This window comes from Magnolia sinica, chromosome 16, assembly GCF_029962835.1.
Source record: "Magnolia sinica isolate HGM2019 chromosome 16, MsV1, whole genome shotgun sequence".
NCBI lineage: Eukaryota > Viridiplantae > Streptophyta > Magnoliopsida > Magnoliales > Magnoliaceae > Magnolia > Magnolia sinica.
Window position 1 is genome coordinate 73,827,324 of NC_080588.1, and position 18,457 is coordinate 73,845,780.

The 18,457-nt window shown below is 39.7% G+C and overlaps 1 protein-coding gene across 2 annotated transcripts; it reads left to right on the forward strand.

Moving 5' to 3' along the window:
* Nucleotides 1-890: 890 nt before the first annotated feature.
* Nucleotides 891-17,372, forward strand: LOC131229474 (AP-3 complex subunit sigma). Of its 2 annotated transcripts, XM_058225438.1 has the most exons (7): nucleotides 897-1,065; nucleotides 2,074-2,116; nucleotides 5,198-5,259; nucleotides 15,879-15,975; nucleotides 16,549-16,619; nucleotides 16,882-16,973; nucleotides 17,081-17,372. In XM_058225438.1, the coding sequence occupies exons 1-7, from the start codon at nucleotides 997-999 to the stop codon at nucleotides 17,145-17,147; spliced, it is 501 nt and encodes a 166-aa protein (XP_058081421.1). In that variant the 5' UTR covers nucleotides 897-996; the 3' UTR covers nucleotides 17,148-17,372. The 2 variants fall into 2 exon arrangements, with proteins under 2 accessions (XP_058081422.1, XP_058081421.1); XM_058225439.1 differs by lacking the exon at nucleotides 15,879-15,975 and having other exon boundaries at nucleotides 891-1,065; nucleotides 5,208-5,288.
* Nucleotides 17,373-18,457: the final 1,085 nt, after the last annotated feature.

Genomic DNA, 18,457 nt, shown 5'->3' on the forward strand with positions numbered 1-18,457 from the left:
ATTTATACGGGCCCACCATAATGTTTATTTGTCACCCGAGCTATTGAAAAGGTGGATAAAGGAAAACACAAATATCAGCTTCATTCAAAACTTGGCTGCCGGAAAGTTTTCAGCCGTAGGCGTCTATTCTATGGTGTTTCGTATGTTTTAGTCCACCTTAGAATTGGATCTGACTCATTTTAAGAGAGCTGTATGTTTCGTATGTTTTAGTCTACCTTAGAATTGGATCTGACTCATTTTAAGAGAGCTGTAAAAATGGATGGACGGAGTCGATAAAACATATACACCATCGTAGGCCCACAAAGCTTTGACATCAGCTAGCTAGCTAGTGGCGTTGGATGCGGATTAGCTATGACAGGCTGAGCAGCGAGACTCTGAAGTGACTTCACTAAGTTCTGTGGGCTCCACCATGATGTATGTTTTGTATCCACACCGTTCATCCATTTGGATATATCATCTTAGGCTATGATACAAAGAATGAGGCAGATCCAAATTTGGAGTAGACCCCACCGTAGAAAACAGTGGAACGAGTGACGTCCACCGTTGAAATCTTCCTGAGGTCCACCATGATGTTTATTTGAGATCCAACCTGTTCATGTGTTAACTTAGACATTAAAGAAGGGAAAACCCAGATATCAGCTTGATCGAAAACTTTTGTGGCCTTTAGAAGTTTTTAATGGTGGGTGTCACTCTCCCCACTGTTTTCTGTGGTGGGGTCCACTACAGATTTGGATCATTCTTTGTATCATGTCATAATAGGATCTCTACAAATGTATTAACGGTGTGGATATAAAACATACATCATGGTGGGGCCCACAGAACTTGGTGACGTCACTTCAGTAGCGAGCCTCGCTGCTCAACCTGTCAGTGGCTAATCCGCGTCCAGTGGCGCTGGGGTCAGTAGCCAAACCGCGTCCGGCCGTGTTGCCAAGTCGCGCTCGAAAAATGAGGAAAGAAAGACAGACATTACCGTAAAGAAAGAAATAAAGAAAGAAAATGATACGAGCGGTGATGGTGATGAATACACAGGGAAAACCTCGGCTTGCCAAATTCTATGATTATCAGGTTACTCTTTTAACCCTATCCCCGCTCTCTCTCTCTCTCTCTCTCTCTCTCTCTCTCTCTCGTTTCCTTTCGTATTTAATTTTGAACTTCTCTCCTTGAGAGGCCCAGATCCAGAATAGAAATTTGACAAGTCTCAATACATGTCGAAGAGATGAAGATAGAAAAGACCAAATCTCATTCCCAAGAAAATGGTCTCCTACTCTTCTTTAGCACACGAAACAGCTGTTAGGGGTCGTTTGGATGCCTGTAAATGGGCACTCTTGCTTTTGGATGGCCTTTTTTGCCCGTAAATCATTTTACAGACTGTAAATGATTTACAGCATTTACGGGCAAAAGGTTTGGATTTCATTTACAGGCTCGATTAGTTCTCCATTTACAGGACTTAAATTTTTTCACAGGCTATCCGAACACACACAGTCATTTACCTGTAAATCTGCTTAAAGCCAAAAAGGACAGGCACCTGTAAATCATTTGCAACTTAAACCATGCCGCAAAGGAAGGATGTCTCCTCTTAAAATGTTCACATTTTATCTGAGGGTGGCGATGATACAAAAAAGAGAGAAGCGGTCCGATGCCTCTGAAGGTGCTGAATTTCCCTGATTTTTGGTCTATGGTCCATTGGCTCCATTCACTATTTTCACATATTCAATCAACAGCTCTGACATCGTCCATTTATGCATGTGCAATAATGACATGGAGGCACTGGATTAGCTTCTTTTGAATGATCCTTAATTTCTTTTTATTCCTGAGCTTGCCTGTTCCTTTGTGGCTAATTCACCGTGCAGGTTTGTACTAGCTGTAGACTATGATCCTGCTAATTCTTTGCTATCAAGTTCAGAATTATTCCCAATGTGTTTTCTGTTACGAATCTGGTCTTTTTTTTTTTTTTTTAATACCTGAGAATCAACAATCTGTTGTAAGCTTTAACTAAATACTCAAGTTTATTATTGCTGATATGACTTCTTTCCAAAATATGCCCTTATTCATTGAGTTGAATTGGAATGTCAGCCCGTGGAGAAGCAACAGGAGCTGATACGGAGCATTTTTGGAGGTTGTCAGGGCTTCTTCACCAGCCTCTCTCTCTCTCTCTCTCTCTATATATATATATATATATATATTGTATCAACTTTGTTTCTCTTGCTTTCTAATTGCTTCTTCGCCATCCATGTTGGGGCCCAATAAATGAATGGTCTGGATATTATATATGTATTTGCCTTTTGCACTGATTTTTTTTTTTTGTAAAAGTGATGAAAATTTTATTAAAAAAGTGCAAAACGCGTGCAAAGCTACCAAAGCCCCAAAGGAGGCTAAAAGAGATCCTCTACATCAATATTTAAAGAAAATGCCTACGCTTTAACATTCACTTTTTCCCATCAGCCATCCTTGACACGGACTTGCACTCGTCTCCGAAGTATTGACTGTTCCTTTCGCCCCTATAGACCAAGGGCCAACTAATAAGGACAATCTCTACAAAAGCTTCCCTTCCTTACCTTGGCCTCCCCCGTACCAAGCTGGTAACAACCCTTCAACCGATGCGGGCATTACCTACGGGATCTTGAAAACCCCCAACAAACCCACCCAAACCGGCCTTGCGAGTGAACATGGGTAAACAAGTGGGTTCCTGATTCCACATTGATAAGACGCATGCGATACATATTGGGAACAATCATCACCCTTTTTTGAAGGTTGTTGATGGTGCGAACTCCCATTTGCTGAGGCTCCATACTTTGCTATCAATACCTGGTGTTAATTGCTTCCAACCGCTTCACCTTGCCTACACTCTCTATTCAGCTTGCACAGTTCATCCTACTTCAATAAGTGAAATTTATGAGTCTTTGCTTCACTTGCTACAAAAATTCACACCTCAACTTATCCAAATGGTTCAACATTTGAAAATGGACATAAAATACAACGACATGCTTGTCATCATTGCATTTATTTAAGTTATTCTTCCCCTCAGATAAGTGTCTACTCTCCCATATTGGCAATCTTCCTTTCGCTTTTGTCTATGACCCTGTCCTGAAGATGCTTCGGGGGTTTGCCTATACAAAGAGGAAGACCCATATACATGGATGGGAAGCTGCCAACATCACATCCAAACACCGTAGCCAAACCCTCAATTTCCTCCTTTGATGTGAGAATTTCCAATATTTCACTCTTTGAGATGTTCACCCTGAAGCCTGAAATAGCTTAAAAGCACCTAATGATCTTCATTAGGTTCTCCACCATTCCTTCCTCAACATTACAAAAAAAATGGTATCATTTGTGAATTGGAAGTGAGAAACCCAAGGCCCTCCCCTCCCCACCTCAAATCCTTGCTATTATTATAGGAAAAAATGGGGGTAGATGATCCCCTTGCATGAGACCCCTTGAAGCTTTAATGGATCCTTTCATGGATTCATTAATCAGAATCGAGAATCTTGCCGACCGAATGCAAGCTTGCATCTATTTTCTCCATCAAGAGCTGCATTGCAACCTCCCTAACATATAGTCCAGCAAGTTCCGGTCCATGTGATTAAATGCTTCTTCTATGTCTAACTTGCAGACTACCCCATTCTGCCTGACCCTATGGCGAGCATACCAAAGCACAATCCAATATCTATCTCCCCTTTATAAAGCATTCTAAGATGAAGATATGACACTTGCTAGAGCTGCACACAACCTAGAGGTGAGGATCTATGCTAATATCTTGTATGGGCTTCCAATCAAGCTTGTTAGCTTGAAGTCCTTCAAACTCTCTGCTCCTTCTTTCCTTGGGATAATGGCAATGAAGGAGTTACCCAACTCTAATGCTAACCCGCTGCCCTCGTAGAACTCCGTAATGAACTGCAACAGATTGTCCTTCACAAATCACAACTCTCCAAAATTTCTGAAAGAAGGCGAATGTGAATCTGATTGGCCTTGACACTTTGTCCTTCCCTAACTTGTCCAAAGTTTCTTTGACTTCAATCTCCATGATCGGATTCTCTAGAGATTCTACGTCCCTTGGAGACAACTGATTGAAGGGAGATTGTCTACTGCGGCCTTACCTAATCTTTGTTGGTTAGAAGATCATTATAGAATTCACTTGCTCCTTGTCATCTACCCAGGCGTCGTCCACATTCATGCTTTGGATCCAATTCGTCCTTCCTCGAGCACTAGCAATCTCGTGAAGATACTTGGTGTTCCTATCCCCTTGTTTCAGCCATGTCACTATTGACCGTTGCTTCCATTTTATCTCATCCTCCCTCAAGAGCTTCTTGCATTCAAGCCTCAAATTCTCCCTTTCCGATCAATCTTCTTTTGTCAGCTCTCCTCCCTCTTCTTTGATGTTGAGCTCCTGAATCTCGCGTAGAATGGCATCCATTTCCGCAGCACTTCTTTCATCCAATCATTAATCTTCCTCTTGAGAAGATGCATGTTCTGAAAGAGTTTGAAACCAGCCCTGCCTTCCACTTGAAATGACTCCCACCATTCTTTCACAAGCTCCCTAAAACCCTCCACTTCTAACCAAAGCAATTCTAAATGAAACGGCTGCAGGCCCCCAGTTCACCTCATCAACTTCCAAAAACGTAGGACTGTGATCCAAAACTGGCTTTGGGAGCCCCCTTTGCACTGCTAGGGGAAACCGCTCTATCCAAGAGGAAGACACCAAGAATCTGTTGAGCATCGACATCACTGGTTTCTCCTGTGCATTTGACCACATAAATCTAATGTTCTCCATTGGGAGATCAACCATCTCATTCTGGTTTACCCACTCAGAAAGGCTCCACATACTTGTAGAGACCCCTTGTGGAGGAAATTTTGAAAGTCTTTCACACACACACACACACATTCATGCAGCCAACCCCACTTTGTTGGGGTATGGTTTAGATGACCGTGATGATGACTGGAATTCTGGAAACTTTCTCATGGAGATCAAGTTCCATCTTTTCCTCCAAATTAAGAGATGTTAATATTCAGTGATCCATGTTGTGTCATGCTGTTCTCTATGACAGTTATCATGACCTATATGTTGGTGCAAATGAATGATGGTTAGGCAGTTATTCCATTCAAATTTGCTTTGTGAAATTCTACTTAATCTGAGTTATGTAGCATAGATTGTGCTCTCATTCAATTAGATTCATTTGTTTATGCTTTCATTCTCACACAGTTTTATGCAGTAGAGCAGAGAACGTTAGCAACTTCATTGAAGCTGATGCAATCTTTGGCCTGGTATGTCCCGTTTCAACACGCACACACTTGTATGTATGTATATATATTCACTTGGCAGTTGTGAATTCTCGAGATGATTATTTTGTTCCTTGTTTGGGTAGAAGTTGGATTGATATGTTAGTTGTGTGTGCAAAGCGTTCTGAAATCCATTAACTAATTAACTGTATTAAAATTGTTTGCATGTTATTAATTTTGAGAATCTCATTTCTGGGTGTGGATTCTTAAAGCTTTAAGGAATGTGAAATGAACATGGACAAATCTGACATCTAATGCTAAATCAGCAACGTGTCACAAATATTAACATCATATGCTATACTTGTTGGGATTTTACTGTACTTATTTATTATAGGCATTTTTCCAAATGTTGTTTCTGGCTTTGAGATTCACTAAGTTTTAGGTGGGCACTTAAATACATTCAGTCTTTGCTTATCCTTGCATGGTTTACTGTCTTGTGGTTTTGACTGCAAACCCTTATCACAAGGATACATAACTTTCATGAGCACTAGAAGCATTAATCAGTGGAAAGAGATGAAGAGACTGCTGGACTTAAAAAAAATAAATAAATAAAAAATCTCATATGGTGACATCCATGTCACAACAAGGAAGCAAAGAATTCAACAATGGAACAAATGGTTTTGCACAGTGCAAATATTAATGTTGGGTAAGACAACTTCTTAGCGAGCTTTTTGTGGTTAGTAGCTTCTTACAATTATAGTGCAACTGGTCATTAACTATTAAGCAACCTTCAAGAATAGTCAGTTCCTTGTCTCTTTTTTACCGATAAACAAAATCATAATGGTTTTCATGGAATAACTATGGATCTTCTCGATGGGCATGGAAACTTTTGAGTTGTTGTATAGAGCCCAATGCACTTGCCATTCAGTGGGTCCACTTTTCCTTCACGTAATTATCAAAGAATTGGGCATTGAATGACCCTTTTTATCATGTCATTCATGATGTTGAATTTTATTTGTTTTCGGAATTGTGAAACAACAATTTAGAGTAGATGGCTACAGTGAGTGCATGATGAAACAGTAAAGTGAATGTGGGAGCCTTTTATATAGTTACGGGGTCCTTTTATACTTTCCACTAAAAGCTGTTAAAAGGTGCCAGCTTTCCTTCCACAGCTGCCTCAAAGGCCACAAGAAAGATTTACATCATGTTCTTGGGTTCAAGTTAGACTGGTAATTGATCATTTTCACCTGATCTTCCCTACACCAAAAGGCGGAAGGACTTATATCTGGTCATGACATACTGCTTCTTGTTACCATTCAAAAGAAGAAGAAGAAGAAGAAGAAGAAGAAATGAATAAAAAAAGAAAAAGAAAAAGAAAAAGCGGCTCGTGTTAGGCATCAATCTTTTAAATACCCTTGAATTGATGTTTGACCTAATATCCTGCTTACTTTAATATGACATTTATTTCATCGGCAGCCTTGGTCTTGGATGAGTTGACGAGGCACTTACAGGAAGAGGTCCCATAGTGTATGTTGCTTGTAGATAAGTTCTGGTTAACAAGAAGAGGGAAGGGGCAAACCTAAAGCTAGAACTACAGAGGGATGCTTTAGAGTCTGGAGCTTTTCGAATCAATTGGAGTAAAATAGAGTATAGGGTCTGCAATTTAGTAATGAGAGGGAAACGAATGAAGACGGTGTTCTGCACAAAGGAGGGCCTGTATGAGGAATTAGTTAAGTTTGCTGATCAAGAAGTACCCCAAAATGATAAATTTCAATATCTCGGGTTAATGATTCATGAGATGAGAAATTGAGAAGGATGTTGCTCACATAATTATAATTGGGTGGATGAAGTGGAGATGTATCTTTGGAGTTTTTAGTGATCACTGCACATCCATCAAACTAAATGGGGAATATAAGATAGCTATAAAACCATCCGTGCTTTATGGGACAAAATGTTGGACTGTTAAGGAACGACGTGTTTACAAGATGAGTGTAGCTGAAATGATAATGTTGAGATAGATGAGTGGCTAGACAAGGAAGGATAGAAATAGAAATAAATGCATCCAGTGGAACTTAAGGAGTAACACCAATAGGTAATGAGGGGCAGTACACTAGGATGGTTTGGCCATGTGCAAAGGAAGCCAAGTAGTTGGTTCAGGTTGAAGGCTCTAAAAGGGCAAGGGCAAGGGCAAGGGCAAGGGCAAGGCCCAAAAGGATGTGGGTGGAGGTTGTAAGTAAAGATTTGAGGACATGGTTTAACCGAGAATATGGTCCTTCATAGAGTGGAGTGGCAATGATTTGTCTAGCTTACCCCAATTAGTTGGGATAAGGTAGACGATGACAACGATGATGATTTTTTATTTTATTTTATTTGGCAAGTAAGAGAATAGCCATGTGAAATTGCTAACGTTTCTCATCACTCATCAGTGACTTGGTCAGGAACTCTATTGAATTTGGTGGGCATTGGGTGAGGTAATTTTACTATCATAGGAAGCAATAAGCTTTTGTGCTTGCATGACTGCTCTTGAGGTTTGAGTGTGATGGGGACATCACATCATGCATGCCATTACACACATATCAGAGGAGGAGGCGAGCCCGTCTCCCTATGGCTAAGCGAGTACCAGTTCGAGTCTAGAGGAGCTGAAGACCACATATAGCATATATGAGCATCATCGAAGACCCCCACATTGGGAAGATGATTGTGGGTTGCAAGGAGGGCGAGCTTGGATGAGTTTTAGACGAGTTTTGACTGTTGGATGTAGCTTGATCAACGTGGCCCGCCTTGATCATGGATATTGTCGGGACCCATCAGACAGTTAGGATTATAGTTATTTTGGTTTACGAGCATTTAGTTTACTTTTGAGACTTTAGTTACATGTTTATTTGGTTTTATATTTCACAGGGGGTATTTGTAATAAGTAGGGGGTTCGAAGCAAACTACTTTAGACTGAGAGGTTTATTGTAGAAGTACTTTCCTGGAGCTATTTAAAGGAGGGGGGCATCCAACCCTAGCTCCTCATGTTGGATTGAATGAAATTTGAGCATGTTCTCTTCATCCTCTCATGTGATTTGAGATTTTCAAGGTGTGAATCCAAAGTTAACTACGAGGTGTAACGCCTATATATCTCCTTCTTCTCAACTACAATGTATTTTCCCTCTTCTTCCCTTCTCTCTCTCTCTCTCTATCCATCAACCCTTTACTCTCTCTTTCTTCTTTTCCCTACAATCCAAGGAGCTAAAATCCATCCATTCTAAAATCCCAAACAAATCAGTTTGTACGCAGCTGGGATTGATCATACACCAGGTGTACGACCGTACGGACGTGACTGTACGGCCAACTGTACGCACTCCCTCTTTCCCACTTGTTTCCCATAGTTTTCCCCATGATTCCCTCTTATTGCTACATTAAAAACCCTAGTTTCTAACCTTGATCTAACCCTAAACCTAAACCTAAACCCAACTTTTCCCTAATTGTGAAACCCTAGTTCTTCCCTAATTTTCCTAAACCCTAATTTTATCTATTTTGGGTAAACCCTCATTAGATTTGAGCTGTTCCCTTGAATTTTATAATGTTAGTACTAGCCCTATGTTAATTTGAGGTTTACTAATCCCATTGGGACCAATTGATTTAGAATGTTAATAGTTCCTATTAGGAGTATGTATTAGCCTAGGATCTAACCTATTGTTTACTGTTTTGGATTATTTTGAGATTGCTGAAATTTATGATTCATTACTTATATAATCTAGAAATATGATTTTCATCATCACCTTAGGATAGAAAACCACATTCTGCATCAAGACTGTTTGTAATTTAAGGGAGATGGTTCTTGTTGTTAAATGATTAGCCACAAAATTGTGGGCGGCAATGGGCCAGGCTGGTGTTCGCCAAAGCCCCGCCGTCTGGCTGGCCTTGAAACTAATTGGGCTAACAATGCCTTGGCCCAGGCCCTGGCCATATAGGGCTATCCCGGTTAGAAAAAACAATTATTATTATTTTTTTAAAAAAATGTTTTTAACAACCGGTAAAAAAAACAGTTAAATGATCAAAAGATTGAAATGGTCTAATATAAGAAATTCTTGAGGGTATCCCCTCCATTCACAATGAGTCCCATCATATATATGATTTTGATAATTGAAACATGACCTTTGATCAAGAGTGCTTTTAAACTATGCATGTATGTCGAATGGAAACTGCCCGTAAACATGTTTTAGTCATCCATTCTTGTTGTACTATGGTGGCGTATTTAATGATTAGACTGAGCTAATTGGCAGGGCTGTTCATCATTGGCCTAGGCCCAGCTTGTCCTGGACACTGGGCCTAGGTTCAAGCCTGGGCCCAATCCTTGGGCCAAGTCAGGGGTCCAAGTAGAGGTGTGCATCGAGCCGAGTTGAGTCGAGCTGGGCCAAGCTAGGCTCGGCTTGTCCATGGTGTACTCGAGTTCGAGCTCAGCCTTGAGCTCAACATTGAAGCTTGGCTTGTTTGCCAAAGCTGTTGAGTCGAGCTAGTGGTTCGAGTCGGGTCGAGTTTACCTCGAGTCGAGCTCGAGCTTGTTCATATCATTCATCATAGGTTAAGTTATTAAAATTTTGGCTAAAAAATACAAATTAAATGCCACATTGCTAAGACATAAATGATAAACCTCTAGATACTATCAATGATTCAATATCATACCACAAAAACATAATTTGTCCTCAACAATCAACATCAACATCAATTCGAAATAGTTAAAATATATCAAAATTATAAATCCGTTCATGAAAATTTTTAAAGTTTTCATTCCTTCAAGCATTCTGCCCACGTTTTCAATTTCATCGTCTTCTTCATACTCTTCAGCATCGAAAGTGCTACCGCCCCAAACTGGATGCAACCAATCTTGCATACATATCAGTGCTTCAATTGTATTCGAGGCAAGTGAGCTTCGATACTTGCTAACTACCCTGCTGCCAGTGCTACAAGCTGATTCTGATGCCACGGTCGAAATTGGAATTAATAAAATGTCTTGTGCCATCAACGGAAGTCTAGGGTATTCACGAGCACGAGACTTCCACCATTGCAAAACATTGAAATCATTATCTTTTATCCTTATGACCAGTTCCTTTAGATACTTGTCCACTTCGGATTCAGTTTTCTGCGTCTCCGTTTCTTCTTCGTCTAAAAAAGATAAAGTCACGAAGTCGCTTGCTCGCAGTAGAAGAATTATCCGCAGTTTGAGAAGTACCTATTGTACTTGATGGATCGGCCGAATTATCAACATATGATGCGAACAACTCTTCAATTGCAGCATTAATAATGGCGGTCTTTGATGAAACTCTTTCGTAACTAGAATAAAGCGATTTGAAAACAAATCTAACTATTGCCATCTTGTATCGTGGATCCAGGACAACTGCAATGGCCATTAACAAGTGACATTCAGCCCAATACTTATCAAATTTCATCTGCATTCCTAGAGCCATCACTTTTAAAAATTCCAGACCATTAACAACACAAATTTTAAGCGCATTCATAATGAAAATAATTTCAGGGAGAAGTAGATTTGCCGTGGGATACTTATTTCCTGAAAAAATCTTTGTGCAATCGTAAAAAACTTTGAGAAACTGATGAACATTTTCAGCTTTCTTCCAGTCTTCATCACTTGGCATGTATGTGTATATTTTATAGCGCACTGCAAGTTCAGGGAATGCAACTTTAAATTGTAAAGCCGTATCCAACATTTCATAAGTGGAATTCCAATGAGTGCAGACATCTAACTTCAACTGCTGTTTAGATTTCAAATCCAAACGTTGGATTATATCATTCCACGTACTCATTCTTGAAGGTGACCCTCTTATATATTTAACGCTATCTCGTATGTTTGCAATCGTTAAATCAATTGCTTTCGGCCCTTCTTGCACAATCAAGTTGAGTATGTGAGCACAACATCTAACTTGGAATATTTTACCTTCGAAGAATAAATTTCCAGCAACCTTGAACTGAGTACGTAAGAAAGAAATCAACGTATCGTTGGACGAGGCATTATCTAAAGTAATTGAATAAAATTTCTTTTCAATGCCCCACTCAACAAGACAGTTGTAAATGCAATCGGACAGTACCACACCGGTATGAGGAGGAGGAACGTGGCGGAAGTTTAAAATCCTCTTTTGTAGTTTCCAATGCACATCAACGAAGTGTGCGGTCAATGACATATATCCCTTTATCTGATTCGAGGCCGTCCATATATCAGATGTTAAACTTACTCTGTGGATACGGATTCCATGAGAGCTTTCAAGTTAGCTTTCTCAACAGCATACATCTTCATGCACTCTCTTTTCACAGTAGATCAAGAAGCCTTCTCACATCTGAGATTTAGAAATTTACAAAATCCTATGAAAACCTTGCTTTTCACCATGCTGAATGGCTTCTCATTGACTATCACTAACCTCGTAAACCACTCATTCAGTTTATCTGGGTCATACTTATACGTTGAGAGTGCAGCTTTAGAGTCGTCATCTTCAGCAATATTAAATGAAAGCAGTTGCTGGACTCCACCCTTTAATGTTCTTGGTCTCTTCACACATTTATCTACATGTCTCTGATAGTGAGTTGTAGAAGAACTAGAATGCTTGCTGTGAAGAGTCTTACAAAACTTACATCTAATTTTGACATAACCATCTAGTTGCGTGATTTCATCAAAAGATTCCCATATTGCCGATCTTTTTTTCCCTTTCACAGAACCTGAAGCTGTTTCAACTTTGTTCTCTAATTTTTCTTCATCCACAGAAAAAGGAGAATTGATTGACGCATCAGGGCCAGGAGTACTTGGGTTTTCTTCAGTAGTCATTTAAAAATCAAAAGTTAACAAGAGTAGGGTAAGATTAGGGATTTTATAGGTTGAAGGAATCAGTCAATGACATTTATATGTATATATAAATATATAATACAAACAATATTGGGCCCCTCCATAAACTGCAAGACACAAGTGTCTCAAATAGTCCCCTAATAAATAAATCCACCGGGATACATACATATACATAACCATAAATTGTCCATAATTGTTTCAAAATTTTTTTTACTAATTGTTTCTAAATATCTTATTCCTACTTGTCTCTATCTAGAGGTGCTAATTGTCTCTATCCCATTCGGTAACATATCATGTACTATCACCATACAATTTACATGTGAGTCGAAATTTTGGCAGCACCTCCCTATATTCTCCAGATATATGTGAAATTCAATACTAATTAGTTGCCACACTCACATGTAATCCACTACACATGTAGTGGAAGCTAACTAGTAAAGAATCACATATCCAGAGAAAATATAGGGAAATACTACCGAAATTCCAACCACATGTAAATTGAATGATGACAACCTAAGTACATGGTATAGTACCGAATTGTCCAAAATGGGACAATTTAGGAATTTATAAAGAACAAGTATTTTTAGTGGAGTGATTGTACTTGTTCAATATAAATTCCTAAACGGGGGGTATATTGCTAAACCACTAGGTTCACAAATAATCATAAGCATCAATATGATAATATGTAAAGAACAATTATCAAAATATATAAGAAACAATTTATCCATGCAACTACAACTCTACAAAAAGATAATGTTTAAGAACAAATAAAAAGATAATGCATATGATCATTAACATACAACATTTTAGTTAAGTTACAACAATTTAGTAGGAAAGTTAAGTTCATACGAGTACAACTACAAGTCTACAGTTGCAACTCTACAAGTTTATAAGATTACAACTAAAAAACTTAATACATTAAAGTTAATTTTCCTACTCTAGGTCATATCCATAATTTTCGTCATCCAAACTTGGGCCAGTGGTACTATCCTCTCCAATATGATCATTAACCTCCCCTGAATCAGAAGGTGGGGAGACTATTTTGCCATGCTCTTGTATAGATTCAACTAATTTTTTCAAACTTTTTTTATGAGCGGATCTATACGGAATACCCAAGTTCTTGTAGAAAGAGGCGAGTTTGGAAATAAACTTTGATGGCTTCTTGCTTGTCGAGCTCAGTCCTGCTTCTGTGTCATGTTGTCAAGGAGTACATCGTTGATATCTTGATGCATCTGCCTCTTCCTTGCTCAACTTCAAGGCTAATTGTAATTGTTCTTCTTCCAGCCTTCTTAATCTAGTTGCATTCTCTTCTTCCTCTTCCCTACTTATTCTCTTCACCCTCTCTATTTTAGAATCTTCATTGATTAGAACGGGTCTGTTATTGTATATCCTATGGCTGGTTGTATTCGGTGTGGGGGAGGGAGTAGAAGGCTTCTTGTTGGAGTCTACAAGAGCCTGGTATAAATATCGTATCTCTTCTGATGCTTTGGGACATGGTTTTGCATCCCCCCCCCCCTCCGGATAAGTGTAGTCTAAGTCGATTTGTTTTGTTAGCAAATCTGGCCCCACACAATTTACATTGGATTTTCAATTTTCCAGAAGTTGGGGAGTACACTTGGGATCCATAATCCCAAATATCGGAGGATGACTCATCTGAAGACATTGCTTGCTGCACCTCATTTAGAAACAAAACATATTTCAGAGCTACAAAAGTTTTAGATAAGGATACTCATATTGCTTCTTATTAGTTACTTCAACAGGAATTACACAGGAAGTTGGTAGGTCTCAATTGTTTATACATAAATTGCCCACATGTCTAGCGCAGGAAATTGGTAGGTCCTATCTATTGGTTCAAATTACTGTACATGAAAAAGGTGCGTTTCAAGGTTCATAAGGATTGCATTCCATTGCCAGAAGATGTTTTTAAGAAGGCAATTAAAGAGAACCATGATGCAAAGAGGAATAAGTTCAAGACGGAGCTTACTGTCCAACAAGTAAGGAATGCGTACTGTTATGAAGTAACTGATCGAGCAGGCCTATAACTTTTGGTTTAAATGAGGAACATATGATCCTTGGCCCACAGACATGAGTAGTAGTATGTTTGAGTAGTAGTATTTTTGGGCCCACATACATGAGTAGTATTTTTGGGCTCATGCCTTCTGTTAAAATGGATGTCCACATACATCATGGTGGGCCATAACAATATAAATAGTGACCTCAAATATAACTGTTGCAAACTGTTTAATTTGATTTAAGCACATGTGATAAGATATTGCCATTTTAGGAGAGGAATTTTAGGGTCTGATTCATCAGAACCTGAGTAGTTTACTGGGACAACATTATGTAGAAAAGGACCATGGATGGGTGATCCAGACTGTTGATCAGATGGGAGCGACCTTCCATGGGTGATTAACGAAAAATGTCCTAGATTTGATGTCCTTATCTCTTTAATCAAGGGTCTACAAACAAACAGTCAATAGAAAAGTATAGCCATAGTCAGAAAAATGAGTAGATCCAACAGAAAAATCTGATGTCCCTATCTCTTCAATCAAGGGTCCACCTAAAACAAACAGATGGACAACGTGCATCAGGCGGGCCATCACGGAACCCGATTCGAGATCCAAGCCACTCATCAAGTGGACCCCATTCTCCAACAGAGTCAAGAAAGAGGAAAAAGAAGAAGAAGAAGAAGAAGCACTCACCTTGACGGGCGAGATCGGGTGGACGTTCGGGCAGCGTTTGGGGCCTCAGGCAGTCGTAGGCCATATGTGTTGGTGGCCCACCTCTAATTGATGTTGGTCGGGCGGGCGTGCGGCGAGCAGGGGCAGCAGGCTGGGGGGGGACCGTGCGGTAGAGATAGAGAAAGAGAAGAAAAGGGAGAAAGGGAAAGGGAGGCAGCCGTGTAGGTGGGGTGGGGTAGGGTTTTACTTTAGATTTTATATATATATATATATATATATATATATATATATATATATATATATATATATATATATATATAATATTTAAAAAATATAAAAACCTATTTCTAATGAGCCGAGTCGAGCGCGAGTTCGAGTTTCGAGTCGAGTCGAGTTAAAATGGCCCATGGTCGAACTCAGCTCGAACTCAACTCAAACTACAGGATTTCAGCTTGACTTGGCCCGACTCAGCCATTCAAGCCGAGTCAATCCGAGCTGAGTCGAGCGAGTTATTCGAGCTAGCTCGACTCGTGAACAGCTCTAGGTCCAAGCCCTGGCGTACACATTGCCACCCCTACATAAAACAAGTAGTTTGGTTGATTTATGGGTAATTGTATTTTACATTAACAGCTTTTACCTAACTTTTGAATATTCAAGCACTGTTTTCATGGTTGTTTGTCTATTTTGCTTCAATCTTTCATCTGTCATATGATTTCAACAACACTACTATCATATGTAATCACAAACATGTTTCCAAAACTGCCACCACACACCCAAGAGGCTTCTTTGTCTGCCCCGTCAAACATCATTTACAACACCATTCTATGTCATTCATGCAGTTCTCTTTTGAAGTACACAAGTACTATTTAAGTTTAATCATGCAGACTGAACTTCGGATCGAAACATTCTCTGAAATTGATTTCGGCCATGACTTTGCTAACTGCATCCCATGACTTGGAACTTGACTCAGCCTTGTTTTCACCACGGATTGAGCCATTGAGGCATTCATCGTAGAAGAATTGGATGCTGCTATCTTTTTGTTATTTAGCTTCTCTGAAGATCTTTTTCAGTATGCATTGAGGTGGGCTCTTGAGCTTTTCAAAGAGCTGGAAGCAGCTTCACACTCATTCCATTCATCTGTCCTGCAGGATACGCGGTTGGTGTACAAGCACTATGCCACTCTTTACTTTGTCTTTGTATTTGACAGTTCCGAAAATGAGCTAGCTATGCTCGACCTCATACAAGGTACCCTCCCAAACCATTCCTCTCCTTATAGAAGCTCCAAGATCCACTATGCACCCTCACGAATAGAAGCAAACAGTTGTCTGTAGGCCATGGATGCAATTTGGACATGGACACATGTACCGGTGTTGCAGACGGTTACTTGAAGAAAACGGGTGCCCTGATGCATCTATTGAAACATGTGAAAATATAATATTTAAACATCAAATATCCCAAATTAAGGAAAATAGAACACCTATAATTAGAAACTAAAACTATAAAATAATAAAAGAAAAAAAAAGAATTTTATTGAGCCAGAATGAAATGGGCAGTTATTCAAGACAGTAATTACAACCAAAGCGTCAGATCCATCCGACTTTATGTTGGGTAAAGTTACAAAGCACGCTTGTTATTTAGCGTTATATTCCATATTTGGAAATGGTCTTTGTACAATCATACCTTTTGGACTTTTTATTGTTGGATCCTATTCCTTTTTTTCTTTTTCTTTTTTTGGTTTTATTTCTTGTTTTATGTTTTTTGCCACTGCTATTATGGGTTTGCTGAAATGTGCGGTCTACTCGAAACCTTGTATTTCAGTTTTTGTTGAGACACTGGATAAATGCTTCAAGAACGTTTGTGAGCTTGACATTGTGTTCAATTTTAACAAGGTTTCTGTTAGCTGCCCCCTATCCTTTTTATTATTTTGAAACTTTGCAACTGTTTCAAGTCCATGCTCAAACACATGCTGATGGTCTCAGGGACTCAGCTGAGGTGAGTCGATTTGCCAGGCATTTGAAGCAACACAAATGAATCACCCCAGCCTAGTCTCAAGTCAATCAGTATTGAGGCTTTGGGCATTGAGGCAGTCTTTTTCACTAGTTAATGCATGATACCTACTATATGATCGAGTTCCAATGGCGTGCTCTGCAGATGCATACTATTTTAGATGAGATTGTGCTTGGAGGCCAGGTCTTGGAAACGAGTTCTGCAGAAGTGATGAAGGCTGTTGGTGAAATTACAAAGTGCTCTCTCTCTCTCTCTCTCTCTCTGTCTGTGTGTGTTTGTGCGCGCGCGCGCTGTATGAAGGGGATGGTATTGATTTTGCAAGTTCTATGCATGTCTCATGCAGGATGGAGTGGTCTTCAGATGCAACCGTGCTCATTCCGAAGTCAGTCTCTAGCAGGCTAGGCCGATGACAAGTTCCAATTTGGAAAAGGACCATCTTACATTTTTGTGTGTGTGTGTGTGTGTTTTTCCCTTTGTTTGTCACTACAAACATGACATTTGGTTCAAAGATATCCCAAGGTGTTGGAAGGGTTTTTGCACTTCCTTGCTGTCCGACAAAACACTTACCAGTTGTATTTGAGCAAGCTGAATGATTCGAACGTGGTTAATTAGGAATAATCCATGTCAATTGCATATGAGAGTTGACTCTAGGAACTATCTCGGGGATAAATGTAAGCATCCTTACAACAAGGAGGGAAAAAAAAAGGTCTAAAAGATGTTGATATTGTTCAGGCAAAAGACATTCGGAGCCATAGGGTGACACTTGCTCCACCAGAGGCACAGTTGCAAGCAGTAGTTCAAAATCATTAGCTCTTGGACACATATACAAGCAGTTGTGCAAATTTCTAAGATTCCAGACAATGACAAACTCAAGCTATTTGTAGCTTCATTCAAATAGGATGTAGCAGCTCATGGCATTTTCAAATAATACAAGGGGAGGTAACACTAATATTTAAAAGCGTGTTAATCCAAGATTCAATTGTGTCAAATGAGTTGATAATTAAAGGAAAACAAGTAAAAATGAGAAAAGCACAAGTCCTACAAAAATCTAGAAGAAAGTTAAAAAATGGGCACCCTGCTGCTATACGCATGTGACCTTCTAACTTTACAGCCATTGCGTTCTGCTGCCAGGGTAAATCTCCCAACCATTGAGCTACTGGAGGATCACATGCCTTCATATCTCAAATATCAAAATTGGGCATGTACGCTGGCATGTACCGTGCCTTAACATCCAGTATTTCAAAATTAGGCTTTGTATGCTGGTCTCCTGTTATGCTGCTTAATGGGGAGCACTTTCCGCTTCAGATGTCTCCAATGACTTCCAACTGTTTCCTCTCAACTATAGAATGAGGACACACGGGGCTTAAGGAGGCATGCAATTGTGACATCGCTATAAAGTGCAGAACAAGGGCTCAATTCTAGCTATCAAATGGGCAAGCAAAAAACATTCGGCTCGACCTTTTTAGCTTCCATGAAGTAAATTTAGTCATTGAGCCTATCCCAGAAAAGAAATTGACGAAGTTAGCACTGGCAAACCCAATTACAGACATCCAGTTTTTGAATACCCAGGAGATTTTCCATCTCTTCAACAACTAGCTGGTCTTTCCAGTCTGTTAGTTGAATTGGTCATCTTTGCTGATGTCCTGTTTCAATTCAACTTGTCTCGCACAGTATTGGCCTTCGGTCCTATTTTGTCTCCTTGCAATTGGGCTTGGGCCTT